Here is a 25,440-nt window from a genome sequence, read left to right on the forward strand (position 1 = left end):
ATGATATTCTCCAGAACTGTTGAGTAGCCGACGGTAAGTAGATCCATCTGTTTTAGAGGACAGCACTATCATAGAAATTACATTTGTGTTTTGCTGAAATAGTCTAATGAGGATTTCTGAGCATTATATTTGATGACTGTTATGAATTTTCAGAAATTAATAGCCAAGGAGATATCAAAAAAGAATTCTCATGCTTTGATTAAAAGTCAACAAACAGCTTCCCAAGAGTCTGCCCAAATGCCCAACTCTTGCATTTTATTTTGGTCTGAGACCTTGGATCACATTAAAGTAATATGAATATAAATACTAGTTGATTGTGAATGATATGCCCACATATATCAAAACACAATTTTGCCTTTCAGATGCAAAGGAGCTGGGGCTACTTAAAGCTTCTGAATAATTTTATCTGTTTACTGTTTTTGAGACTAATGCTTGCCTAACATGTACCTATGAAAAAATCATAGGAATAGAAACACTAAAGGATTTTTCTCATTATTAATAAATTTTCAGAACAAGTACCATCTGACCAGATCATTCTAGGATGTGAAGTTGGGGCTAAATATAGCCAGAACTATGGAAAAAGAGTTTGGTCAATTCCCAGCTTCCAGGTTTAGTAATAAAACTACCAAATGTGAGCATTAGGCGAACATCTTTCAATCAAGCCTCTCCATATCATTATCAGAAGTCTAATAAGAATTCCAATGCTATTTTAGAAAAATATGACCAAATTGTAACAAAACAATATATATCAATACCCAATATTAATACACAACTTAAAATATGTGGTATATATTTACAAGTAAATGTAACTGAATCTAGCTTATGCATTATTTAAAGTCAAAAATAAACCCTTATAAAAGCCTAATAGGACTTGCCTCTTGAAGAAAAGAAAAATTCCGTTTCTATTTTTTTAAGGGAAACTGGAAAAACAATGTCAAGATTTGTGAGGTGATAAATGACAATGAATTTAAATGAATTTTTTATTAAAAACAATATAAAGGCAGTAAGATAGGAAATATACAAATAAGGTAAAATAGCGATTAAACATTTAAAATCTAAGTTAGCAAAATTACTCATTTTTTAAATAAAATCCAGTTTTAGAGAGGGTGCCTATTTTAGAATGAGCTCTGTCATACACTGCTGATGAAATTCTAAACTGGGGAAACTGTAAAGATGGAAGAGTCATTTTGAAACTGTTAAAAGTCTTGAAAATGCTCATGCCCAACATAGGGGAGGCAAGGAAAAATAAAATAAGATAAAAACAGAGAGGGCGGCAAACCATAAGAGACTCTTAACTCTAGGAAACAAAGTGAGGGTTGCTGGAGTGGAGGTGGGGGGGGGATGGGGTAACTGGGTGATGGGCATTAAGGAGGGCATGTGATGTGATGAGCATTCAGTGTTAAATAAGACTGATGAATCACTGAACTCTACCCCTGTGACTAATAATACACTATATGTTAACTAAAATAAATAAATTTCAAAACCATATTTTTTTAAATTTTTTATTGTTATGTTAATCACCATACATTACATCATTAGTTCTTGATGTAGTGTTTCATGACTCATTGTTTGTGCGTAACACCCAGTGCTCCACGCAGAATGTGCCCTCTTTAATACCCATCACCAGGCTAACCCATCCCCCCACCCTCCTCCCCTATAGAACCCTCAGTTTGTTTTTCAGAGTCCATCGTCTCTCATGGTTCGTCTCCCCCTCCGACTTACTCCCCTTCATTCTTCCCCTCCTGCTATCTTCTTCTTTCTCTTTTTTCTTAACATATGTTGCATTATTTGTTTCAGAAGTACAGATCTGTGATTCAACAGTCTTGCACAATTCACAGCACTCACCATAGCACATACCCTCCCCAATGTCTATCACCCAGCCACCCCATCCCTCCCACCCCCCACCACTCCAGCAACCCTCAGTTTGTTTCCTGAGATTAAGAATTCCTCATATCAGTGAGGTCATATGATACATGTCTTTCTCTGATTGACTTATTTCACTCAGCATAACACCCTCCAGTTCCATCCACGTCATTGCAAATGGCAAGATCTCATTCCTTTTGATGGCTGCATAATATTCCATTGTGTATATATACCACATCTTCTTTATCCATTCATCTGTCGATGGACATCTTGGCTCTTTCCACAGTTTGGCTATTGTGGACATTGCTGCTATAAACATTGGGGTGCACGTACCCCTTCGGATCCCTACATCTTTGGGGTAAATACCCAGTAGTGCAATTGCTGGATCATACGGTAGCTCTATTTTCAACTTTTTGAGGAACCTCCATACTGTTTTCCAGAGTGGTTGCACCAGCTTGCATTCCCACCAACAGTGTAGGAGGGTTCCCCTTTCTCCACATCCCCGCCAACATCTGTCGTTTCCTGACTTGTTAATTTTAGCCATTCTGACTGGTGTGAGGTGGTATCTCAGTGAGGTCAAACTCAAGAAATTCTAACAACAAAAGTAGGTGACACCTAAGTCAGGGCCCATGTGTGGCTCTGACAAGAGTATCCATCCCTGCTCATCTGGGATATTAACCAGAGATTACAAATGATAAAGGTATTCTGCAAAACTGAAATTATTCTCTTCCACCAAATGTTGCTGCCATAGCAAAGCAAAGCTGGCCTTGGGTCTTCAACTTCGTTTTATGCTCCATGCATTTCAGAACCACTGGTTGGTATTTTTTTTTTTTAACTGTTTCAGCGTTTTTATGAAAATGATGATGCACCCTGCAAACAACTCATTTCTTAACTACTAAACTTTTGTTTTATCACATATAAAATGCCTCTAGCTTTAGCAAAACTAACACACAGAAAATCACTCTTATTTATTGACTCCTCATTTGTAAAGCTGTGCCTGGTATTTATGATGATGGAAGCGCTAAATAGGGTCCCTGCCCTCTACCAGCTGGTTATGGAGAGTAATTCATCTGTTAAGGCAGGAATATAAATTACTATCTGTGATTAGATGGAAGTACTGAATTATAGTGTGGAGAAAGAACACATGATTCAGACAGACCAAAGCACATCCCAGCTCTGCTGTTTTTCCCTGCCATTTATTAACTGCGTGACCCTTGTACATTACTAAGCATTATTAAATGCAACTTTTCTCATCTTTAGAATGTGGCGATTAAGACCTACCTCATAGAATTGCTGTGATTAAATAAATAAATGCCACCTGTATAGGAATTCCATGAGAAGTAAGCCTTGAAAAACAGATTGATATATTTGGTTCTAAGCTATCAAAAAGCATCAGGATGAAGTAGAATAAACATTCAAACTGCCCTATGAAGGAGAATAAGCTCCAGGCCTCTGCACACAAATCCCCACCAAAAGCTCCCCTTCCAAGACCCCCACGCTGTTCTTCCTCAGTCTGTAACCCCTTCCTCTACTAGCCCTCTCACAAACCTTCCCAGCCAACCAAGCTGTGGCTGCCTACAGTGTTCTTAACATTCTCTGACTTGAAATATGTCATGTAATCCTCCCATCAACTGTTTGTGTAAGGCACCGTTATTGTCCCCATTTTACAGACAAGGAAACTGAGGCCCAGAGAAGTTAAATAATTGCTCCAAAGTCCCTCAGCCCATCTGGAGGGCAAAGTTTGATCCCAGCAAGTTTCCCTCTGACTGTGCACTTCTCAGAACATATTCTTTCAGGGGCTAATGCTCCACTAGTGGGGTATCAACCTGACAGGGAATCTAGCAGGTGACTTGGTTCTTCCATGAGTAGACATATAACGCCTGGTTACAGGGGGGAGAATGCCTCTCCCGGGAGGTGACATGTCAGCCAAGACCTGGAAAGCACATCCAAACCATGATAAATGCCTCTTGTTGGGATCCGCGGTGCTTCAACCAACAGTTCCTAAATAGATCACTCCTAGCTCTGATCCCTAATTATTCACCTAAATCAGGAAAGCACATCCAACAATGTTCTCTGAAATATACCTCAAATTCACAGCTTGATTCTGTGTTACAAAACATGTTTTGATTTGTACTAAAATAATAGTTGGTATGTGTTAATGACATTTCAAGAACAAGATTAATCATTAATGTTATGACCAAGCAGAGTTCATCCTAGGAATGTAAGAATAGTTCAATATTAGAAAATTAACACAATACCGTATCATTATGTTAAAAGACAAAAACCAAACGATCATGTGAACACCATGAAGGCATTTGACAAATACCACTCTTAATTTTTAAAAGATCTCAGTAGTATTAGTAATGCTGCTAGCAAACATATATTCTTACTGTACTTTAGGAAATGTGTTAGGCATTTTACACCAATTAGCTCCTTAATCACTTAACAATACCCAATGAGTTAAGTACACTTACCACCAATTTTACAGATAATGTTCAAAGAGACAAAATAACCATCTCAAGGTTAAACAACTAGTGAGTAGCAAAGACCAAATCTGAACAAAAAGCCATCTGACCTCCGAGTTCAAACACTTACCAAATCAGTAAGGGTAAAAAAAACTGAACAGGCACTTCACTAACAAAAACAAATACAAATGGTCAACAGTAATGAAAAAATGCTAAGCCTCACTCATAAATTTTTTTAAATGCCAACTAAAACATAAAGGACTTATTCAATTGATAAACATTTAAAAATCCTGTAATACTGAGTGTTTCACACTATGTTAAACACAAGATGAGAGTATAAATTAGTATGCAGTTGTAGGAAGCAATCTGACAATACCTGTACAACTTCCACACACTCATACCATTGACTAAGCAATCCCACTTATAGATTTACTGTCATGATTATGCAAAAGTACACAGTATACCTGAAATTTAAACACCTTTGTTACATAAATCTTAATACATCCATATAATGGAATACCATTCAGGCATTACAATAAGAATGAGGCACCTCTAGATGTAAGGACATGAAAAGTAATCCAAGATATACTGTCAGGTGAAAAAGACAACGTGGAAAGTTGGATATCATTTATTTTATTTTTTATTTTTTTATTTTTAAAGATTTTATTTATTTACTTGACAGAGAGATAGAGAGAGAGCACAAGTAGGCAGAGTGGCAGGCACAGGGAGAGGGAGAAGCAGGCTTTCTGCTGAGCAGGGAGCCAGACATGGGGCTTGATCCCAGGACCCTGGGATCATGACCTGAGCCGAAGGCAGCCGCTTAACCAACTGAGCCACCCAGGTGCCCCGAGTTGGATATCATTTAAATTCCAACTACCTATGCGCGTGCCTAAAAATGTCCAGAAAAGTACTCAAGAAGCTGTTAGCTGTGGTGATCTCCAGGGCTGGAAGTGGGAACAGCAGGAGAAACAAGCACCTTTAGTTTTCATTTTATAGCTTTTTGTACTATTTGACTTTTACCACGAACATGTAGCCATTTTATCATAAAAAAAGAAATCTTTTTTTTTTTTTAAGATTTTATTTACTTATTTATTTGTCAGAGAGAGAGAGAAAGAGCACAAGCAGGGGGAGTGGCAGGCAGAGGGAGAGGGAGAAGCAGGCTCCCCGCCGAGCAAGGCGCCCAAGGGAGGACTCAATCCAGGACCCCGGGAGCATGACCTGAGCCGAAGGGAGACATTTAACTGACTGAGCCACCCAGATGCCCCTAAAAAAGTCTTTAAATGAGGGGTTATGTGAGTGGCTCAGTCAGTTGAGCATCCAACTCTTGATTTCGGCCTGTGCAAAATGTATAATAAGCAGTTTCTAGTGTGACTTGTGCTCTGCCCCTGCCCCTCAATGTCCCGATTCAGATTAATTTTTATCTAAATTTACCTATTATCCCCTTCTCTTTTCAAGACAATAAGAAAACGTCCCTTCAAAGATGGTGGTAGTGATTCTCATAGATTATCCCAGGGAAAGCAAAGTTGAGCAACAGGGCCCAGCACACAGTTGACCCTGTGCACTTTTTAACACCACCATCATCATCTACTTTCACAAATGAGACTACTAAGGTTCATAACCAAAGTAACTGATCATTATTCACATTTTGAGCTACCTCTCTTGTTAGAGAAATTTATTCTTTCACTCAAGTGAGGGGAAAAAAGCTCTGGGGATTACAACTTCATGAAAAACATTTGGGATTATGAAAAACAAGACAAAAGGCCCAAAATGGAGTCACTTATGCTAAGCCCCATGTCACCGAACCGAGACCCGATGACAGTTCCAGCTGTCCCAGAGATAGACTCTTACGCCAGTCAATCAGGAATCACTTAGTCAGCACCAGTGAGGCAAACCCCTGCCATCCTCTAAAAGAAAATGACCTCACAGTAACCAACCCATTTTTGTGCCACACATAACTTCCTTGTTTCTGCTCCCTTCTGCCTACAAGTCTTTATTTTTTGTACAGCTCCTCGGAGCTCCTTGCTATCTGCTAGACTGGATGCTGCCCAATTTGAATAGATTTTTGCTCAAATAAACTCTTCAAATTTTTAATATGCCTCAGTTAACTTTTAACAGGACTCACAGGCTGCCTTGAAAACATATAATGACCTCTGCCTCAGAATTTCCATCCGGGGGGGGGGGGTCACACAGTGTGACTCTCCCACAGCTACAACCATCCAAGAGACTTCCATCCCACCAACTACATAGTTTAACATCAAGAATCCCTTCTAAAAAGACCATTTTACTAAAGTAAAATTTTACTTTCGTTCAACTCCAAGCTTTATTGTCTATGTGATACAATGTAAATGTTTATTTTTTAATACATAAAAATATAATTCTGGATTATAAGCATTCTCATTATTCTAATTCCAAGAACAGCTCTCAATCTAAGAAATATTTAAACTGTCCCTTTCATGTAAACTCACTGAAGAAAGAAAAGCAACACTCTAACAGGACCAAAAGATCTGAAGGAAGTGAAAAGACCAAATAAAAAGGTAACTTGTAAACAGCAGTTTATTTTTAATTTTCTTTAAGTTTATTTTCTTAGTAATCTCCACACCCAATGTGAGGCTCAAACTCACAACCCTGAGAGCAACCGTCGCATGCTCCTCCAAGTGAGACAGCTAGGAGCCCCAAAAGTAGTTTGTTTTTAGAAAGCCATCAGCGTACCTACTGTAAGTTTAAGTTTTCCGTTTCTACTGCAAATACCACCTAGCCACCTGTGGAAATTCAGTTCTGAAAATGACCTCACAGCAGAAAGCCACGTACCTTTTCTGGAATACCTTGTGTCTGGTACCCTGTTACTTCATGTTATGCAATGAGCATATTAAACTATCTATGTCTGTTTTTAAATGGGAGCTACAACTTGGAATTATTTTAAAATACCTAAGGAGAGGAGGACCAGCTCTACCTTTTCTGATGGAGGTCAATAAAGATAACATTCGTAATTACTTGGAACAGGTCTAACAGCACAATTACTTAAGCTATTTGGTCTTTCAAATGAAAGGTTCCTTTTTTCTATGTTGTCTGAAAACAACATACAATTAATCTGTATTTTAATTTTTTAGCAGTTTAACTATATTGCCTTAGTAAAACAACAACTACAAAATCAACGTTCTCCAGTTTTAGTAACTGAAGGCTGAAGACGGTAAAAGAAAGAGAAGATCCAGATTCACTTTTTGGTTTTCAGTTGTGTCATTAATTTTTTAAATATCAGAAAACATGACCAAATGATTAGCTAGTATAAAATACACTGCTGGCTCTCAGAGACTCAGAACCCAGTGACAGTAACACTTCTAGCAATCAGCTCCTGGAAGCAGCTGGTCCAATCTGATGCGGGGAGGGGGGAGGAGGGCTCCATATACACACACCTGATTAAAATTAAAGGTTAAATTTTAAAAGGCAGATCAATCTATTTTCAAAATACAGTCTAAGAATACAGTTTACAATCTAGGAGAAACTAAAGTTGTTTTTCTGATTTTATCTAAAGAGCTAAAGGATGTTACATCTGAGAGAAATCTTTCCCATCTCCCACAAATGCTGATACAATGTTATGTCAATCCAAGTTTGGGGTAGGAGAATTAGCTGTAGGAGACACACAGAATTATGTACTCTGGACAATTAAAATTAAGCGGGGGTACATCATAGGAGAAAATAGCAGAGATACTAATATTATGGTATTTTTGCTAGAGTAAAATTCAACAAATTGAGCCTATGGATATATGAAAGTTTATTGACACTCACTCTGTGCTAGGCATTGCGCTTAAAAAAAAATAGCAGCTTTGCCTGCATTCACTTCATGCATTACAACAACCCTACCAAAGACAGTTTAAGTACGGTGCCCAAGGTCAGGTCACATAGCTCATAAGTGGTGCAGCCAAGACCCTAAATAATGTCGGTTGGCCTCAGGCACTGCTCTGTGCCAAACCCATCATAGGCCCTCGTTGAGTATTTGATCAAGAAATGACAGAATGACCTCAGATCCATGCTCTTCACTTCTATACCATACTGTCCATTGTGCTTATAGTAAACATCAGACAGTTAAAGTGCTCTCATTGGAAACCTGATAGAATTAGCTTTAAAGAAAGTTTAAACGAGCATCCACAGTGAATACATTATAACCTGAAGACCCTTGATCCAACCGTGCCCGCTTTGCTCTGTCACCTTGGTCATCCACCAGATGCAAGACTCCAGACGACCACACTCTCCGCAGGTTCATGTCACACCCCTTCATGCTTCCCCCACTGGACTGCAACATCTCAAGGTCAGGGAGGATCTGCTGCTGTCATTCCCTGTGCAGTGGTACCTGCACAGTACCTGGCAACAGTAACTGCTCCATAAATATCTGCTGATTGAACTTCTGACCTGCCAGTTCCTCCCACCCCTTCCTACCTTCCTTCCCAACACCTTCCCCACACCCTCAAGTGCTTTTACAAAGCACTCCCAACATATCCCCACCTTATCTGAAACCTGGTTCTCCTCGGGGAACACCACCTTACTTAGAAGGCACTGCTCCCTGCACACAGTGGGACCCAAAAGACAGTGAGGGGCTCTCCTGGCTCCGCACACAGGCATCCACACCACTACCTGCCCCCCCCCCACCCCGTGCCCATGCGGGGCTGTCTCTGGGATTCACGGGTTCAGGTGCCCCTCCTCACAGGTATCCAGCTCTATGCTCTTCATGTTCCAGTTCTGCCATCATCACAGCCGACTTTGGTGTCCAAGCCCATCCTCACGTCTTCTTGGCCTCAGCCTCACCCGTAACCACACACCTGCTCAGGAATCTTAAACCTCACTGTGCACATCTGGCCAAATCTCCCCATTCTGCTAGGACTCCCACTTCCTTATTTTGCGTCCTCCTTTTTCTTTTCCCTCAATTCATTAATTACAATGCTCACAGTTTAGGAGAGAGAACGAGATGTGTCAACAGCCAGCCACGGTATTAAAAGATGTGTAAACAGTAACAGCAACCTGAGTACCTGCTCTACAGACGGGTGGCATCCAGAGAGAAAGAAAGATGCTGAGGGGGTAAGGGGGGACGAGCTGCAGGAAGGCCAGAGAAGTGAAGCCTCTGGAGTGCTCCAAATGTGAACAGGCAGGTGTCGGGCAGAGGAAGCAACATGTGTCCCCGCAGGCCGGGCCACCAGCCACCCTTCTCCCTCTCCAGGGGGCACCGTTCACACCACCGTCTGTTCTCACAAAACGCCAAAGTAGTAAAATAAGGGTTTGGGTTTTGGTTTAATAATCAGTTATTTGGGGATGAATGTGTAATTTTCCATGATGAGAACATTCCGATCTCCTACAGAGCACACCCAAGTCACGGCCCCTAACGCACAGCAGTCCACAGTGAGAGAAGCAGAGAGTGGGAGCGCTTCGGGGCCATCTGCAGCAAGCTGACACTGCAGCAGCAATCTTGCCCTATTTTATAAAAGCCCTGGTCGGCAGTGGATTTGGGGGCAGGGAGGCTGATCCTTCACACAGAGAGTCTGTGCAACAGTGACCGGAACTCTGATCATAATCAGAGAATGGCCGTGCCTTCTATCTACTCACGTCTGCGCTACAGGGCAGAGTCCAGTAACCAGGACACACGAGGGCCCCAGTGGGCTACAAGGGCTTCCCAAGCCATCTGCCAAGCCCCTCCACCACCGCAGGCAGGACGAGTCTGAGGCCACCTCCCTGGGAGCAGGAGGAGACAGCCAGCCCTGCGCCCCACCCTGCCCTGAACTGATCAGGTTTTTACTACCGCCTTCCTCTCTCCCTTCCCCCGAGGGCTCAAAGAGAACTCTGAAGAAAATGCAATTACGTTCAAGAGATAATTGAATTTCTCACTGGCCCTGAGAGAGGCCTATCAGCATTCCTGGGCCTAACAAGAAAGAACCAGAGACAACACTGCCCACGGACTGCACTGGATTCTCTTTCCCACAGCATGCTAAGGCGTGCAAGAACATGCCACGTTTAGGAGGGCCAGGAAGTCAGGACTGCCAGAGGATGGAGGGGAGGGAAAAGGAGGGGAGCAGCACTCCCTCTGCTCACTTGGTTTTATTTGTAGAGAACCACAGGGGAGAATTAGTCTGGGCACAGAGAGGCAACAGGTACACAGAGCAGCCTGGAACCACTTCCAGCCCACCGGAGGGAGAAGCCTGGGGGCTGTACTCTGGCATCTCAGAGAAGCTCTCCAGGTCCACCCTCCACCCTCTCTTCTCGCTCCCCTTGCCCAGTGCCGGCCCCTGCGGGTTCAATCCTGCTGCCTCAGTTGAACTGTCTGCCTCTTGATTTCGGCCTCACCCTGGGTATCACCTTTCTAACGAATTCTCCATGGCAGGCTTTGCAGCTACTTCGAACCCACTTCTCCGTCCAGTCCAGGCTCCTGGCAGCCCTGCCTATGCGGGAGACACAACTGGAGAACAGGCTCACACCGAGAAACCAAACTGGAGAGAATACTGTGTTGTGTTTTTCATGGATTATCTGCTGTCTAATCACTATGACAATCTTGTGAGACATGTATTATCCCCATTTTATACTTGGAGAAACTGAGCCTTAGCAAGGTGACCAAGCCCCCCGGCCCCTCCCACAGCAGTCCATAGTGAGAGAAGCGAAGAGTGGATATGTAAGTAGTGGAACTAGTATTCCAACCTAGGTCTCTCTGAATCCAAAGCCTATTCTGCCTCCTCTGATAAGAGGGACACTTAGGTTTTGAAGAAATGGTAAGTTAATGGCAGAAATAAATCCTGGCTTTAAGCCCCTGCCGTCCATGGTCGTGGGCATCTCCACGCCACAGGTACTCGATGCTGAGGCAAGGTGCAGGGCAGCATCCCGGGAGAAAGGACTTCATAATAAAAAGAGCTTGCGGGGCGCCTGGGTGGCTCAGTCTTTAAGCGTCTGCCTTCGGCTCAGGTCGTGATCCCGGGGTCCTGGGATCGAGCCCCGCATCGGGCTCCCTGCTCCGCGGGAAGCCTGCTTCTCCCTCTCCCACGCTCCCTGCTTGTGTTCCTGCTCTCGCTATCTCTTTCTCTGTCAAATAAATAAAATCTTTAAAAAAAAATAAAAATAGCTTGCTATCTGTGATAAGGCACAAATACTCGCCTTGTTTTCCTGCTGAAACCCACATTATAAGCCCTAATGACCAGCACCCTTTCTGTGAACCATGCCCCGCAAGAACTGTATGTTTTCTCCTTTTCCCTTTGTGGATATTATGGTGCTCACCACACCGAGCCCATCAGAGCCAGCTTCCCTGCTAGACTGTGACCTTCCTAAAGGCCGTACCTTACTCTTCTTGCATGCTTCCCACTGTATCTGGCACACAGTAGGGGTGCAGTAAATGTCTGCAGAATGAATTAGGAAATTAATTAAAGGAATATGCTCCCGGTGTGCATTATCTAGTGTTGGTAATTACCAAGCTTGAAACGAGCTTTCAAAATGAAGCTCATTTCAAAAATAAAATATAAATGTAAATATATTCACTCCAGCAAATTAGTCTGACAACATGAGAATGACCTCTTGAAAAAAAAATAGGAGGGTTAAAAAGCAACTTTAGAGAAGAAAACAAAGAACACCAAGGCTACAAAATATTTCCACGACAAAACAAAAGGAAACATATGTTCCCTAAATCAAGGAAGCATATATTCCCTGAATTGGAGTCAATAAAAGATGTGAACTTCTGTTATTTCACTACTATCTTGGGGACTAATCATTTTCTGTTTTTGGTGATTTTATGGAGTTTTTAATATACCATTTTACGCAGTGGGTGTGTGAAGTTTAAAGACTTAATTTCACCTCTGAATTACTCCAAATGCTAGTGCAGGGAAAAATTATAAAATTTTAGCTCTGTTAAAAATATACTATAAAATTCAATGCTCACGTTATGGCTAAAAATTGAAGTGCGGCTAATTATCTACATGAGAAAAGAAAATTACCGAATTCATAATTTGGAGTTCCATTTTCACTTCTATTATAAGAAATAATTATGCATTAGAGCAAGTAATGCTCAACAGCAATCTGGGAAAGCAGTACTAAATAAAGCAATGCTCAAAGCAAGGCTTCACCAACACCAATGGGGCACTGTGACCAAACAGTGGATGCACTCATGCAAGCTAAGAATTCGTACCTGGTGATACAGGGAACTGTTTCACTGGGAGGGCTAGAACCTTCAGAACTTCAAGAAAAGCAGACTTCAAAAATGTTAGGGAGTCCGTTTATGAAAGATCAGAAAAACGGAGCCATGAAAATTCAATGCAATACAAAATCCTTGAATCAGCTTAAACAGAACAGAGGCTTACACCAAGACAACGAAGGACACTGGACTCTGTAGATAACAGCGCTGTATCAAGGTTAAATTCCTTGAGTGTAATATTATGCAGAAGAATGACCTTGTTCTTAGGAGATATACATGAAGTATTCAGAATTCCTAAAAGATCCAGTGAAAAAAACAAAGTGTGGATATGAGCGTGTGTATGGAAGGAAGGAGAAGGGCCTACAAATGCGGGAAAATATGAACTGGGAAATCCAGAGAAAAGTGATCATTGAACAATTCGTCAAACTTTTCTATAAGCTGGACTTTTTTCAAAATAAAATCCTGGGGTTAAAACAAAATCAGAGAGCGGTCTGACTTCATACTGCAAGGAGCTATCTCAAGAGTAACGAGAAATTTCTTTTTCTTTTTTTTCTTTTTCTTTCCAATTCAGAGGAAAACCATTATAATCTTTCTAAAAACCGTGACGTGCAAACAGTAAAAGGAGATGCCCCATATTAAAGGATGATATCAAAGAGTGTTATGACTCTCTAAGGCTTATTTATGACAGGTTAAGACACAGCACTGAGGGTTTTATTGTTTTGTTTTGTTTTAAACAATGTTCAGAAGATGGTTGAGCACCAATATTTCTGAGAGCCTAGCCTCTGCTTTATAAAAACCATCTAGCTTAACCATTATAACAAGGGTGATTATAGCTCTTATGATCCCAAACTGAAAGAAAGTGGAAATAAGAAAGTAAGACTCAATGCGGTAAATAGCTTACATGCAAATTCACACAGTAAACGGGTGGCCTGAACTCAAGTCTGTGAAACCCCACACTCTAGAGTGTTTCCCATATAATATACTAGATGAACAAAGAAACAACAGGACTGTTGTCTGTGTAACGTTTTACACTCAAAGATGTATCGAACGACTATGTCTACCACTACCATTAGTTTTTAATAATAATTATAAGAATAAATGGTATATTTCCATTATTCCACCAAGAAGAATAATCTTCCAAAATACTCCAAACTATCAATGTTAATTCTAATTCCATCAAAATTCTAAGAGATTATGTGTATTTTATGTTAATTTTATGTATGCTATTTATAATCACATAGATTATATGTGACTTCTGTGTATTTAAAAAAGACATACTGATAAGAAGTGATTACTAAGAGAAGAAATGGGTTTAAAAAAGAACAAAAGTAATGTTTCTTTTGTTCAAAAAAGAATTATGGGGTACTGTTTAAAAATAAGGCTGTGGGTAATCATATTGTATTATATAAATATATGAAATCAATATACCATACACCCGAAACACACACAATGTGATATGTCAACTATAGCACAATAAAAAGTAATAAAATTAAGGTTATGGGGTGCCGTCAGGGAGATACCAAAGATACATTTCATCTGGATTTCAGAAGAGAAGACACCTGACAGTTTCAATCATGTTTTGTAGAACTTACCCAATCTAACGCCCACCTGTGTTTGTTGCCATTAATAATCCCCTACTGTATGCCTTTCATTCCTGCACCTAGTGGAAAACGAGCTTAGGAAACCCTGAAACCTCTACAGACTCTTAAGATTCTAGGAAGTTGTTTGAAAATGCTAAGTGACACGTCTACTTATAGAAATAAAAACTGACAGGTTTGTGGACAGGCACTGAAAACACATGGAGACAGAGTTTACCAGAAACAGGGTCGTGGAAGGTGTAAAAATGATCCCAAATAATGTATTTGTTAAACACTTTCTTAATGTAAACATCCCTCATCCTCCTGAACTATAATAAAAGAAAAAGGCATAAAAGGGAGAAATGTTTTGTTTCAATTACTCCAGTTGAAATATTTATTTTTGCAAGATGCAGTAGGAATAGCAAAAGCTAAAACCTCAAAGATTTAGAAAACTCAGGCAGAAGCTTAGAAATATAATGTAACATATTCTTTTCCACTTTCATTCCATCAACAGTGACTGAATACCTAGCACTACACATAGTATATTATTGTATATTACACATTCATTGTTGTAATTATTATTAAAAAATTGATGAATAAGAAACAAACTCTCATATCACATAAACCTCTGGCTGATTTTACTTGGCTTGTTTTTTTCCCCTAAATTATAGGTCTTACCTAAGTTTTATAGTTCATTTCTGAAAAGAAAAAAGTATTTCTGAAATAAAACTCCATCAGAAAAAGACATGCTAGAAAATATTGTTAACTATCAAATATGAATTTCTACATTTTAAGTAGACATTTATTATTTTCAGGAAATGATACTTTCAAATAAATTGATATGTATCTCTACTCCTAAATTCATATTAAATTCCTTTTAGCCACTATGTTAACAAAGAGAACTACAGGACTTCCTCCTCAAGATGGCTTAAAACTGTTTCTATATTCTCCCTTGCCAGAAAAGGTTCAGAGAAACTTTTATAAAAAATAAGGAAGTCAAATAAATTATAGACAGGTAAATGATTAATAGGTCCCATTTTCCCATTTCTTTTTTTCCTTCTTTTACCACTGTTCTTTTCATCTAAGGCAATAAATATAATTTTATTTCCCTTGTCCGAAAGACTGAAGATGTACATAAAATAATCAAGGTCCAGATTCATTCTCATAATGAATTCCAGTGTGTTATACTCTTAGGGTAACAATTTTTACTCCTTTTAAGGCTTATTGCTAGATATAACTCAACTCCTGAACTTGATATCACCTTGTTTATTTTTCTTTAAATCAAATTGCTTCCTGTTGTTTTCATTGACATTTCCTATACCTGTCGTTCTAGAAATAAACACAACATCTGACTTTACTGTGGGTTCCTTTGCTGGCATTCCGTCTTCTCTACATTTCTAGCCAAGTCTTACCGAGGTGAACAGGACACAGATTTAGTGGTGGTGGAGATACTAAAATAATGATGCTTCAAAGCTAACCTACACGCTAGAGCCCCTGACACATCGACTGATGATAAATTTATCGTACAACAAACACTAATGCAACTTGCCCAGATATCAATGTCTGATGTCATATAGTTTGAGACAGAAAGGGAGATGATCTATTCTAAGACTCCTAACTATGTGTCTGTGGAAAGAATTTTACACCATGAAGACAAGCTATCACACTACGGATTCTCTCATTGCTCCTCTCTTATTCCCACCACTGCTCGCAAAAGTCTATATCCCTACACTACAAACCCATCACACTCTACGGCTCTACTTTGGAGTATCATTTGATACCCTGCTGACATAACCATGATTCCTCATTCCACAAAACTCACTGCAACCCACTCTCTGTTCGCAACATTTAAAATAAGTATGTCTTCAAAAATAAACAAATAAATAAATAAAATACGTATGTCTTCAGATTACAAAAAGCTCAGAAGGATAAAGTAAACACTATCCCAATAGAGCACATTTTCTAACTCCTGGTCTTTTTCCTCTTAGGCCTGGTCATTATATAATAAGAATAAATTGTACCAGTAACTGATAACAAATTAAAAATAAAACAACCTTAAAACACCCTCAATAATACATCACAGATGGAAATGAGGTAATTTTATTAAATACTTAGTTGTATTATATAAACGTCAGAAATGATCTGCTTGAAATGTTTATCTTGTGTTTTTCAACAACAAAAAATTCTAGTGTATTTAAAAGAGAGTAATTTTCTCACATCAAACATAGTAATGCTTCATTTGTCCTCTATCTTCAGAGAAGAAGGCATTCCACAGAAGTAGATTTTCCAAATAGTTTATCCACTTCATGGCCCGAACTCAATTTACTTAAACCATTTTGGACAGAAATGCTCTCAACTGTTGCCAGTATTCTCCACCAATGCAGGCGGTACACAGTATTCACGACTCTAACTCAGGCACCTGTCAGTGGCTAAGGTCTATCACGGTGAGTGTGCGTTGGATTACCGTGGGGTCTGTAAGACAGCAAGAGCCTCAGGGCCATTAACAAAGGGCCCCATTGAGGACAAGTTCCTGTACCTACAGTTTCAGAGTTTTCCTGTCACTTATCCTTTGTCCCTCAGGCTCATTCCCTGTTCCTTGTCCCTTTTCCTATCGCTCACCCACCGTTTCTAGGATGTCCTTCACCCACCTTCTAACTCACTGCTTCTGAACCGTGGCTGATACCTCCGATAACCATGCAGATGATAACTGATCAAGAGCAGAAATAGACAAATTGGGGTGAGAGGCTCCATTTAAAAAGGTGCATCAGCCTCAGCGCACAGTGTGGGTTTAAATCTAGTCACGCAGAGGTTATTTCCAATACTGTCCTTGTTCTTCATTATATCAGCTGGTTGGTTTTTGGGGAAAACGACCAACAAATCATTACTCCACAGCAATTATTCTCATCACACCTTATCATCCAATACCACTATTACTCAAGAAATGTCACCATTAATAAGCAAAACCCATAACACGGTCTGACTTACCCGAGGCACGCCTTGTGAATCGGTTTATTACAGGAGCTAAAAGAAAAAAAAGCAGAATAATATGATTACACATTATTATACCCATTATATAAGTTAGAGAAAAAATACAAACGAATAAGCAATGCAAGAGGAAATATCACAAATATATGAAGATTAGATGTTTAAATTCACCAGTAGCCAAGAAACAGAAATTAAAATCAGTATTTCACCTGTTAAATTAGTCCCCCACAAAACTTAAATTAAATTAAAAAAATTTTTTTAAAAATCCCACCTTATGTATGGCTACAACTACTTAAGTGGGGACCTATATGTAAATCTATATAGTATCTTTGGAAACCATTTGGCAATCACATCGAGGGCCATAAAAGGTTCTTGGGTCCTCTAATAAAGTAATTCTACTTTTAGAGACTTATCCTACAGAAATACTACTAGAGAAGGAAAAATCAATGTCTTATGAAAGGAGATTTCAAAATGCAGCAAGCAACCCTAGCTAACAAGTCTCTTAAACTGGGATCAGGAGCCCATAAAGGAAGAGGAATTTATTCACATCCTCGTTGGAAAAACCATAAATTAAAAAAAAACAAAAACAAAAAACCTTCAACCAGCTGCAAGCTCTCAGCTGGGACTTAACTTTCCTTCTCATCAAGACACCTGAATGAATCATCCTCACTCTTCACTTCAAAAGAAGCCAAAGCAGTTTAACAAAGCTTCACAGCCCCTCATTTGCATATTAACCCAACCAATCCCAGCTACCTTCTTTTCAATCCCTGTTTTGCACCTAGGACCTGAATGAGAAGGACACCCTCAGCCCCTTGACTCTACAACCCTGCCCTCTCTTTGGCTTCCTCAGATCCAGGAACAAGCTCAGATTCAGGTTTCTACCTGTATCTGTGCCTCCTGAATTGCAATTCTAATTGCCCCCCAAAAAATGCCTGTTTGCTGAAATTTTCAGCGCATTCTTTCTTGGTCAACAGTATACTTCTACTTAGCAGCATCATTTTTAAAATGAAAAAAAACAGGAAACAAAATGAAAAATGCTCATGTATACTGAAATCATCATTAAGTGAGTATATCCTTGCTTTCCTCAGATTTAATAGTTATAGCTTTGATCATTTTTGTGCAACCCAGAGGTCAAGGCCTCCAAATCTGTACGCTGAAGGCTGAAATTTCAAGGTGGTGTGCGGAAGTGCATCATCACTCACCTGGAAAGCCTCCCATGGGCCCACTGCCCAGACTCAACTCAGGTCTGCTGTTTCCTCCTGGTTTTGCTTACAGTTATGTCAAGAAGGGAGGTTTTTAAAAACTTTATTTCTTGAAATAAGCAGATAAATTTAAGGTTCCTATTATACACAGAAAGGACATCATGTCCACAGTATATTTAGTGGCAGAATGTCATTATATACTATAATACTTAATACTTTGATACTTTTAAAACAGTAATTATAAAAATTGTTTACGCTACGGAAATCGGTCAAGTTAAAAAGGAAGACGAAAGGGCACCGGGGTGGCTCAGCTGGTTAAGCGACTGCCTTCGGCTCAGGTCATGATCCTGGAGTCCCTGGACCAAGTCCCGCCTCGGGCTCCCTGCTCGGCAGGGAGTCTGCTTCTCCCTCTGGCCCTCCCCCCTCTCATGTGCTTTCTCTCTCATTCTCTCCCAAATAAATAAATAAAATCTTAAAAAAAAAAAGACGAAGATTTTATCTGCACTGTGGTTGTACTACATGAAAAAAATGGATGCATAGGAACTAGTATTAGAAGAAAACTGTGTCAAATATTTTACATTAATCCTTGCAACCACTGTATTAAATATTGGCATCTCTGTATTACCGATGAGGACATTTTTACGGTAAAGCTCAGAGATCCTGATTTGCTCTAGATCACAAAGCCACTTTGTGGCAGAGCTGGAGAATTTGAACCTAGACACATCTAACACCAAAATGCTACCTCACAGAGAACAGAAAGCAAAAATATTGATTCCCACTGTTATCAAGGATTAATTTGGTGAAGTGAGTCACAAGCCCAATTATTAAAATGCTATCACTTATAGAAAATTATATCTTTCAAATTGCCCAAGAGAGAGAAAATTATTATTTATATACCAGAATAATTTAGCCATATATTTGCAAAGTGATAAATTATATAAAACCTTGAATCGGGTAAGCTGTATGTCATGTATATTCACCACATAAAAGGAAAAAAAAAACATCAGTTTTCTTGAACACTTTCAAACCCCTTTTTCACAACTCCTTCAGAACCTAGTCTGAAGACAGCCTCCCAGCAAGCTCCAAGGACAGGGAATGGAGAGGGTCCAAAACACTTCACCACAAGAATGCAGAGGAGGTAGTGCAGGCTGACAAAGGCAGAGGAAGACAAAAAACCTGTCAGCCTTGGAGAAAAATTAGAGCAGACATTCTCCTCTTGCCCTCTCCAGCCTCTCGAGACAATGAAATCACAGCATGAGGAGCTTCTGATCTGAAATGTTCAGAAGTCTTTGTTCTCTTGGGATCCCTTAGGTTTCCAAGTCTTTCTGACGTGTATAAGACAGAGATTTTCAACACAAGTGCCATCACCATCTCGAAGGTGTATTCTGATTTTGTGGGGGGCAATCTTTTCAATTGTCACAGTAATTCAGAGGACGTCGCTGGCATCTGGGACGTCCTGAATCCCACTACTGTATCCTGCACTGCTTTCAAATATCCCACTGGACATCTGGACATTCGAGGTGGCAAAAAAGTCAGTTTATAACCATCAGATCCTAGATCCCAACAGTGTTTACATATAAACACAGTTATTTTACACAGTTTTACATTAGATTTTCCACAGCACAGCTACAATATAAATCCAAGGAATTTTAGAGGGGGTTTCTGTATTTTGTTTTGTTTGGAATTTTACTAATAGATATTCATCATTTCAAAAAATCAGGTCATTGCTGCAAAGCCACTTAAGGTGTCTGAATCACCAGTACAGTACACTTGTTTGGATGGCATTTGCAGCTTTTATATTCTTAGTGACTCTACATGGAAGTGGGACAATCGTAACTACATTATGTCTTCCATGAACATAATGAAGTACACACCTGCTGATGTACTGATCTAAAGCAAATCAGGATCTCTGAACTTTACTGTAAAAACGTCCTCACTTTACTGACTATAAATTACTTTCCTTTATGCCTCCTTTATATTTTTGCTAGAACTTGTCTCAATTTTTAAACCGTGGGTAGACGAGTTATATGACCATCATTTCCATCTCCCCGTAGTGAATGGGGTGTGGAGTCGGGCAGTTAGGGAGAGGGGCGCACCAGGCAAGTAGTGCAGTAGTCAAGGTAAACACTGGGTTTTGTTTTTGTTTTTTTTTTTTAAAGATGTTATTATTATTTGACAGAGAGACAGAACACAAGCAGGGGGAGCGGCAGGCAGAGGGAGAAGCAGGCTTCCCGCTGAGGAGGGAGCCTGATGTGGGACTCGATTCCAGGACCCTGGGATCATGACCTGAGCCGAAGGCAGACGCTTAACCAACTGAGCCACCCAGGCGCCCCGGTTAACACTGGGTTTTGACAACAATTACCAAGAACTCCATCCCTTATACCCACATCCCTCCATGCCCACTTGCAGGGATGGAGCACAAGTGTTCCCTGCACAAACTTTTGGCAAGCTAACTGTAACCTCCACAATTTCTCTAGCTTATTTCAGTCTAGCTACCGAAACGGGGAAGAAGGTTGCGATTCAGGGTGGAAACCTCCTGCAAAGAAAGCCATGGACATCTGGCTCCAGCGTGCGTGCCACTCTGTCTCTCAGGAACTAGGTGCAGAGAACGGGATCAGGACGAAGGCGAGAAAGGACACTGCTGACATTCTGAGCCCGACAGTGAGGGCTGCCACACCGCAGGGCCACCAACTGGAGTCGGGGGCCCGGGAATGGATGGTGTCACACTGACTTAAATTCTCATTTAAAATATGAAAAGAGGACCTGCCTACCTCCTTTAGGAAAGAATTTTAAAAGACCTTCAGAAAAGAACTTAAAAAACCCCACAAAAACCAAAAAGACTGAAGAACTTAAAAAAAGAAAAAAAATCTTTGAAAGTGCCTGTAAGCTACAAATTCCTATTCAAATGTGGGAGACTGAGGTTTATTTATTGTGAGCTAATATAATCAATTTTAATATTACCACTTTCAAAATATACTATGTAAAAAGCAGTATAAACTCACAAAAACAAAAAGGTTAACAGATGATGTTTTCAAATGTGACAAGCCAAATTTAGTTTTCCCAGACTCTCCACCTTCAGATTTTCCACCTTCAGATTTTCCTATCCTGTGGGTATTCTGTGTGTATTTACTTACGCGCAGGAGCGCGCGTGCGCACTCTCTCTCTCTCCTGGAGACTAGGAGAATACAGAATGATAAAAATAGGAAATGTATTATCTGCGTGAAAAAACAAGCAAATATGATTTAAGAATATACTAAACCCCTAACATTTTTGGAGATCTTAGTGAATCCTCAAGGAAAAATACAGAAATATTTATACAGGTTTGACTTTCTCCCAAATGCCATCCCAGGGGAATACTGAGAGTCCTGTGTTTCTCTGAGTATCTACATGCTTGTCTAACCAGCGATCCCCTCCATTCCCAAACTATATCCCACCAGATTAGTCTTAACTCCTCTGCTCCCAGGAGACCCAGAAGTATAACTGATTCAAGTCTTCTTCCATCTCAGAGCGTCCTTACAAGAAAAATGCTCCATGATATGACGTAACCTGAATGAGCCTCTCTATTCCTGGCAGTGAAAAGAGCTTCCCACACCTGTGATTCAAACCCCCACTGGTACCAGCAGGACCTACTTATGTTCTCACCTCTTTATGCCTGGCAGACAAGCAACACTAAGTGAACACCTCAGCATGAATCAGCACAGCAAGTCTCCTGTCCCAGTCATTTTACTTGCTCTACTGAGTGTGGATGCGGGGCCCTGAACAGGTGAAAGTCCTTGTCCCCGAAGAGTTTGACCAAGTCCCATCATATTTCCAAATACAATGACTGAGGGCTTACACCACACCAAAAAGCTACCTCACCAAAAAATTCAGGTAAATCAGAAATTCCATAGAAGACTAAAACAACTTAAATTCTATAAAAATAAAAGCAGGGTCCCCTCCCTCGTTAGCAGCTTTGTTTTGTTTTGTTTATAAAGATTCTATCTGAGGGAGAGGGACAGCGAGAAAGAGTACAAGCTGGGAGGAGAGGGAGAAACGGGCTCCCCGCTGAGTAGGGAACCCCATGTGGGGCTCCGCCAATCCCAGGACTCCAGGATCATGACCTGAGCCAAAGGCAGCTGCTTAACTGACTGAGCCACCCAGGTGCCCCTCTTCGAGCTTTGTACTATCACTCAATAAACTCTGCTTTGCTGCCCACCAAACAAACTAAAAAACAAACAAACAAACAAAAACAAAAGCAGTCAATTGAAAGCGTGATCCAACAAGTTTGGTCTTCAAAAAAGCAATCCAGGAAAATTAATAAGTCAGGAAACGACAGACACTGGTGGGGATGCAGAGAAAGGGGAACCCTCCTACACTGTTGGTGGGAATGCAAGCTGGTGCAGCCACTCTGGAGAACAGTATGGAGGTTCCTCAAAAAGTTGAAAATAGAGCTACCATACGACCCAGCAATTGCACTACTGGGTATTTACCCCAAAGATACAAATGTAGGGATCCGAAGAGGCATATGCACCCCAATGTTTATAGCAGCAACGTTCACAGTAGCCAAACTATGGAAAGAGCCTACATGGCCATCAACAGATGAATGGATAAAAAAGATGTGAGATACACACACACACACACACACACACACACACACACAATGGGATATTATGCAGCCATCAAAAAATGAAATCTTGCCATTTGCAATGACATGATGGAACTAGAGGGTATGCTAAGCAAAATAAGTCAAACAGAGAAAGACAATTATCATATGATCTCACTGATATGTGGAATTTAATAAACAAAACAGAGGATCACAGGGGAAGGGAGGGAAATGGGTGATGGACATTGGGGAGGGTATGTACTATGGTGAGTACTGTGTATTGTGTAAGACTGATGAATCACAGACCTGTACCCCTGAAACAAATAATACGTTATATGCTAATAAAAAATAAAAAAATTAAGTTTAAAAAAATAATAAAGCTACTTCCGGTTTCCTTCCAAAAAAAAAAAAAAGGCAAGCCAGGTTGATAGCAGTGCATATAGTTTGCATCTCTGAGCATAATACTGGGAAAGAAGCTCCAAGTTAAAGAAATAAGAGCACTAAGTTGTGTCTTTGGTCACTAAACACACAGACACACACACACAATCATCCTGTCTATACTGGAGCCACATCAGTGAAATGGACCTTTTGCAGAAGTGTTCCTATACCCTGAAGGGAGATGTACACAATAATCTTGGAGTCGATCAAATAATTAGCTATTTTCCTATTAGTTGCCTTTTCTAGCAGTAAACACTTTCTGAATCTGTTAACTGTCTAAATAAAAGATTCTAGAAATTATATAAATTGAGACCATGTTAGCTAATTATTTTTGACACAGTAAACACTTAGCTCAGAATGAATTAAATTCTTTTATGCTTGTGTTTTGAAAATTAGAAGTGAAGTAAGCTTCACCCTTGAACAAAGGAAGAATTAACTTTTTAAAAAGACGGACAGCAGGAAAAGCAAATAAACAACAAAACCTGAAATATTTTGCGCACTAACCTAACAAGCACCTTGTCAAACTTTCTTATACATATTTAATTCCTGACACTGAAAAGGACCATTTATTTTCTATATGTTTTTGTTAAAGGATGAGGAGCTTTGACCATCTTTGTAAGTAATCAGAGATACTCCAGTTGTGCTGTTTGTGAGCCTCTGAGTTTGTTTCCAGATGGAAGCATGGTGCCCAAGAATCCACTGGGATTCGGCCCCCAGAGGGGCTGCTGGGGACTAGAACAGAACTACAGTTGGAGGGTACTCTCCAGGGCTTCCCAGTCTTGGTCCCGAGGAGACACAGATTATAAGCCGTGTACCCTCAAAGTACTTGTGATCAAACATAATGGGAACTGTGGGAGAGGCAGGCGTTTGGGGAACCAATTTTCTTCTTCCTTTCTGATTATACAGCATGAGGTCAGGTGTCCAACTCACCTAGACATGGGGAACATGGCTGGAGGCTGACATAGTCGGATAAAATACAGACACTCAAGCTTTTAGAAAGTACCAGAGCTTGCAGGACCGCGAAAAAGATACGCATTTTCATTCTTTCTAGTCATAAACCAAACTCCTCAAAATATAACTGATATTTCAAAATACCAACAAAATAGGGCGCCCGGGTGGCTCAGATGGTTAAGCGTCTGCCTTCGGCTCAGGTCATGATCCCAGACTCCTGGGATCGAGTCCCGCATTGGGCTCCCTGCTCCTTGGGAGCCTGCTTCTCCCTCTGCCTTTCTCTCTCTCTCATGAATAAATAAAACCTAAAAAAAAAACCCAATAAAATATATTACACTAGGAAAAAAAAACACACCTACTTGCTTTTGCTTGTGAATGAACTTGATTCTCAACTTTTTAATTCATGAGAACTTTACTCAAAATGCCCTCTAAGGAACGGAAAAAAGTCTCAGCTAGGAGAGTCCTAAGGTTGCTAAACCTACAGAACGACACAGAGAGTGGATGTAGTAACAACGCTGAGAGAAAGAATCCCAAATACTTTCAGGATTCTAAAATGTGGGCTCAGGAGAGAAGTGAGATATAAGAAGGGCCACTGTCAAAACTACATAAATTCAATCTCTGTTTCTGTGCATATTGAAATGGTCTCTTCTTACAGTTTTGTTTTGTTTTTTTTTTTTGAGCAAGAGTGCACATGTGCAAGAGGGAGGCGGGGAGGGGGGTGGGGGAGGAGAGAGAGGAGGATACAATCCCTAGCAGGCTCTATACACAGCCGGAACCCTTGCACAGGGCTCGATCCCACCACCCTGAGATCATGACCTGAGCTGAAATCAAGAGTGCGATGCTTAGCCAACTGAGCCACCCAGGTGCCCCTGAAATGGTCTCTTCTAAACATACATGGTCAAATATGTACAAAGGGCATATTTTTGGAGACAGAATAGTCTGTTGGTAAGAGTGAACAATCCAGACTGGACTATCAAGAAAGCCCAAAGTTACAAGAGTTCTAAGTGTCACACATTCATAAAGTCACAACAAAACAGACTCAGAAAAAGGTAATTAAGAAAAATATAAGGGCTTTGAAATGGAGACCAACCGCGAAAACAATTTGGGGATATGATTAAGGTTGGTCTAATCATAAAGGTACAGTTATAGAAAATACCTACATTCAAACCCTCTCCATCACTTCACAGGATGAAGATGTTCCTGCTATCCTAGTCTCAGCTCAGATGCC

General features: G+C 40.3%; 1 protein-coding gene across 2 annotated transcripts in view; it reads right to left on the bottom strand.

Annotated features, from left to right (window-relative positions):
- Positions 1-25,440, bottom strand: part of PRKAR2B (protein kinase cAMP-dependent type II regulatory subunit beta) — an 83,389-nt gene that overhangs the window by 41,237 nt on the left and 16,712 nt on the right. For both annotated transcript variants that reach the window (XR_003208517.2, XM_025872654.2), the window contains exon 2: positions 17,040-17,075. Coding sequence is in view for 1 of the 2 variants with exons in the window: in XM_025872654.2 (XP_025728439.1) it covers positions 17,040-17,075 (36 nt within the window). In the remaining variant the exon portion in view is untranslated. The remainder of the gene's footprint in view (positions 1-17,039; positions 17,076-25,440) is intronic.

The sequence above is a fragment of the Callorhinus ursinus genome, unplaced genomic scaffold (assembly GCF_003265705.2).
Source record: "Callorhinus ursinus isolate GAN/ISIS: 27379988/994484 unplaced genomic scaffold, GSC_fseal_2.0 scaffold12, whole genome shotgun sequence".
Lineage (NCBI taxonomy): Eukaryota > Metazoa > Chordata > Mammalia > Carnivora > Otariidae > Callorhinus > Callorhinus ursinus.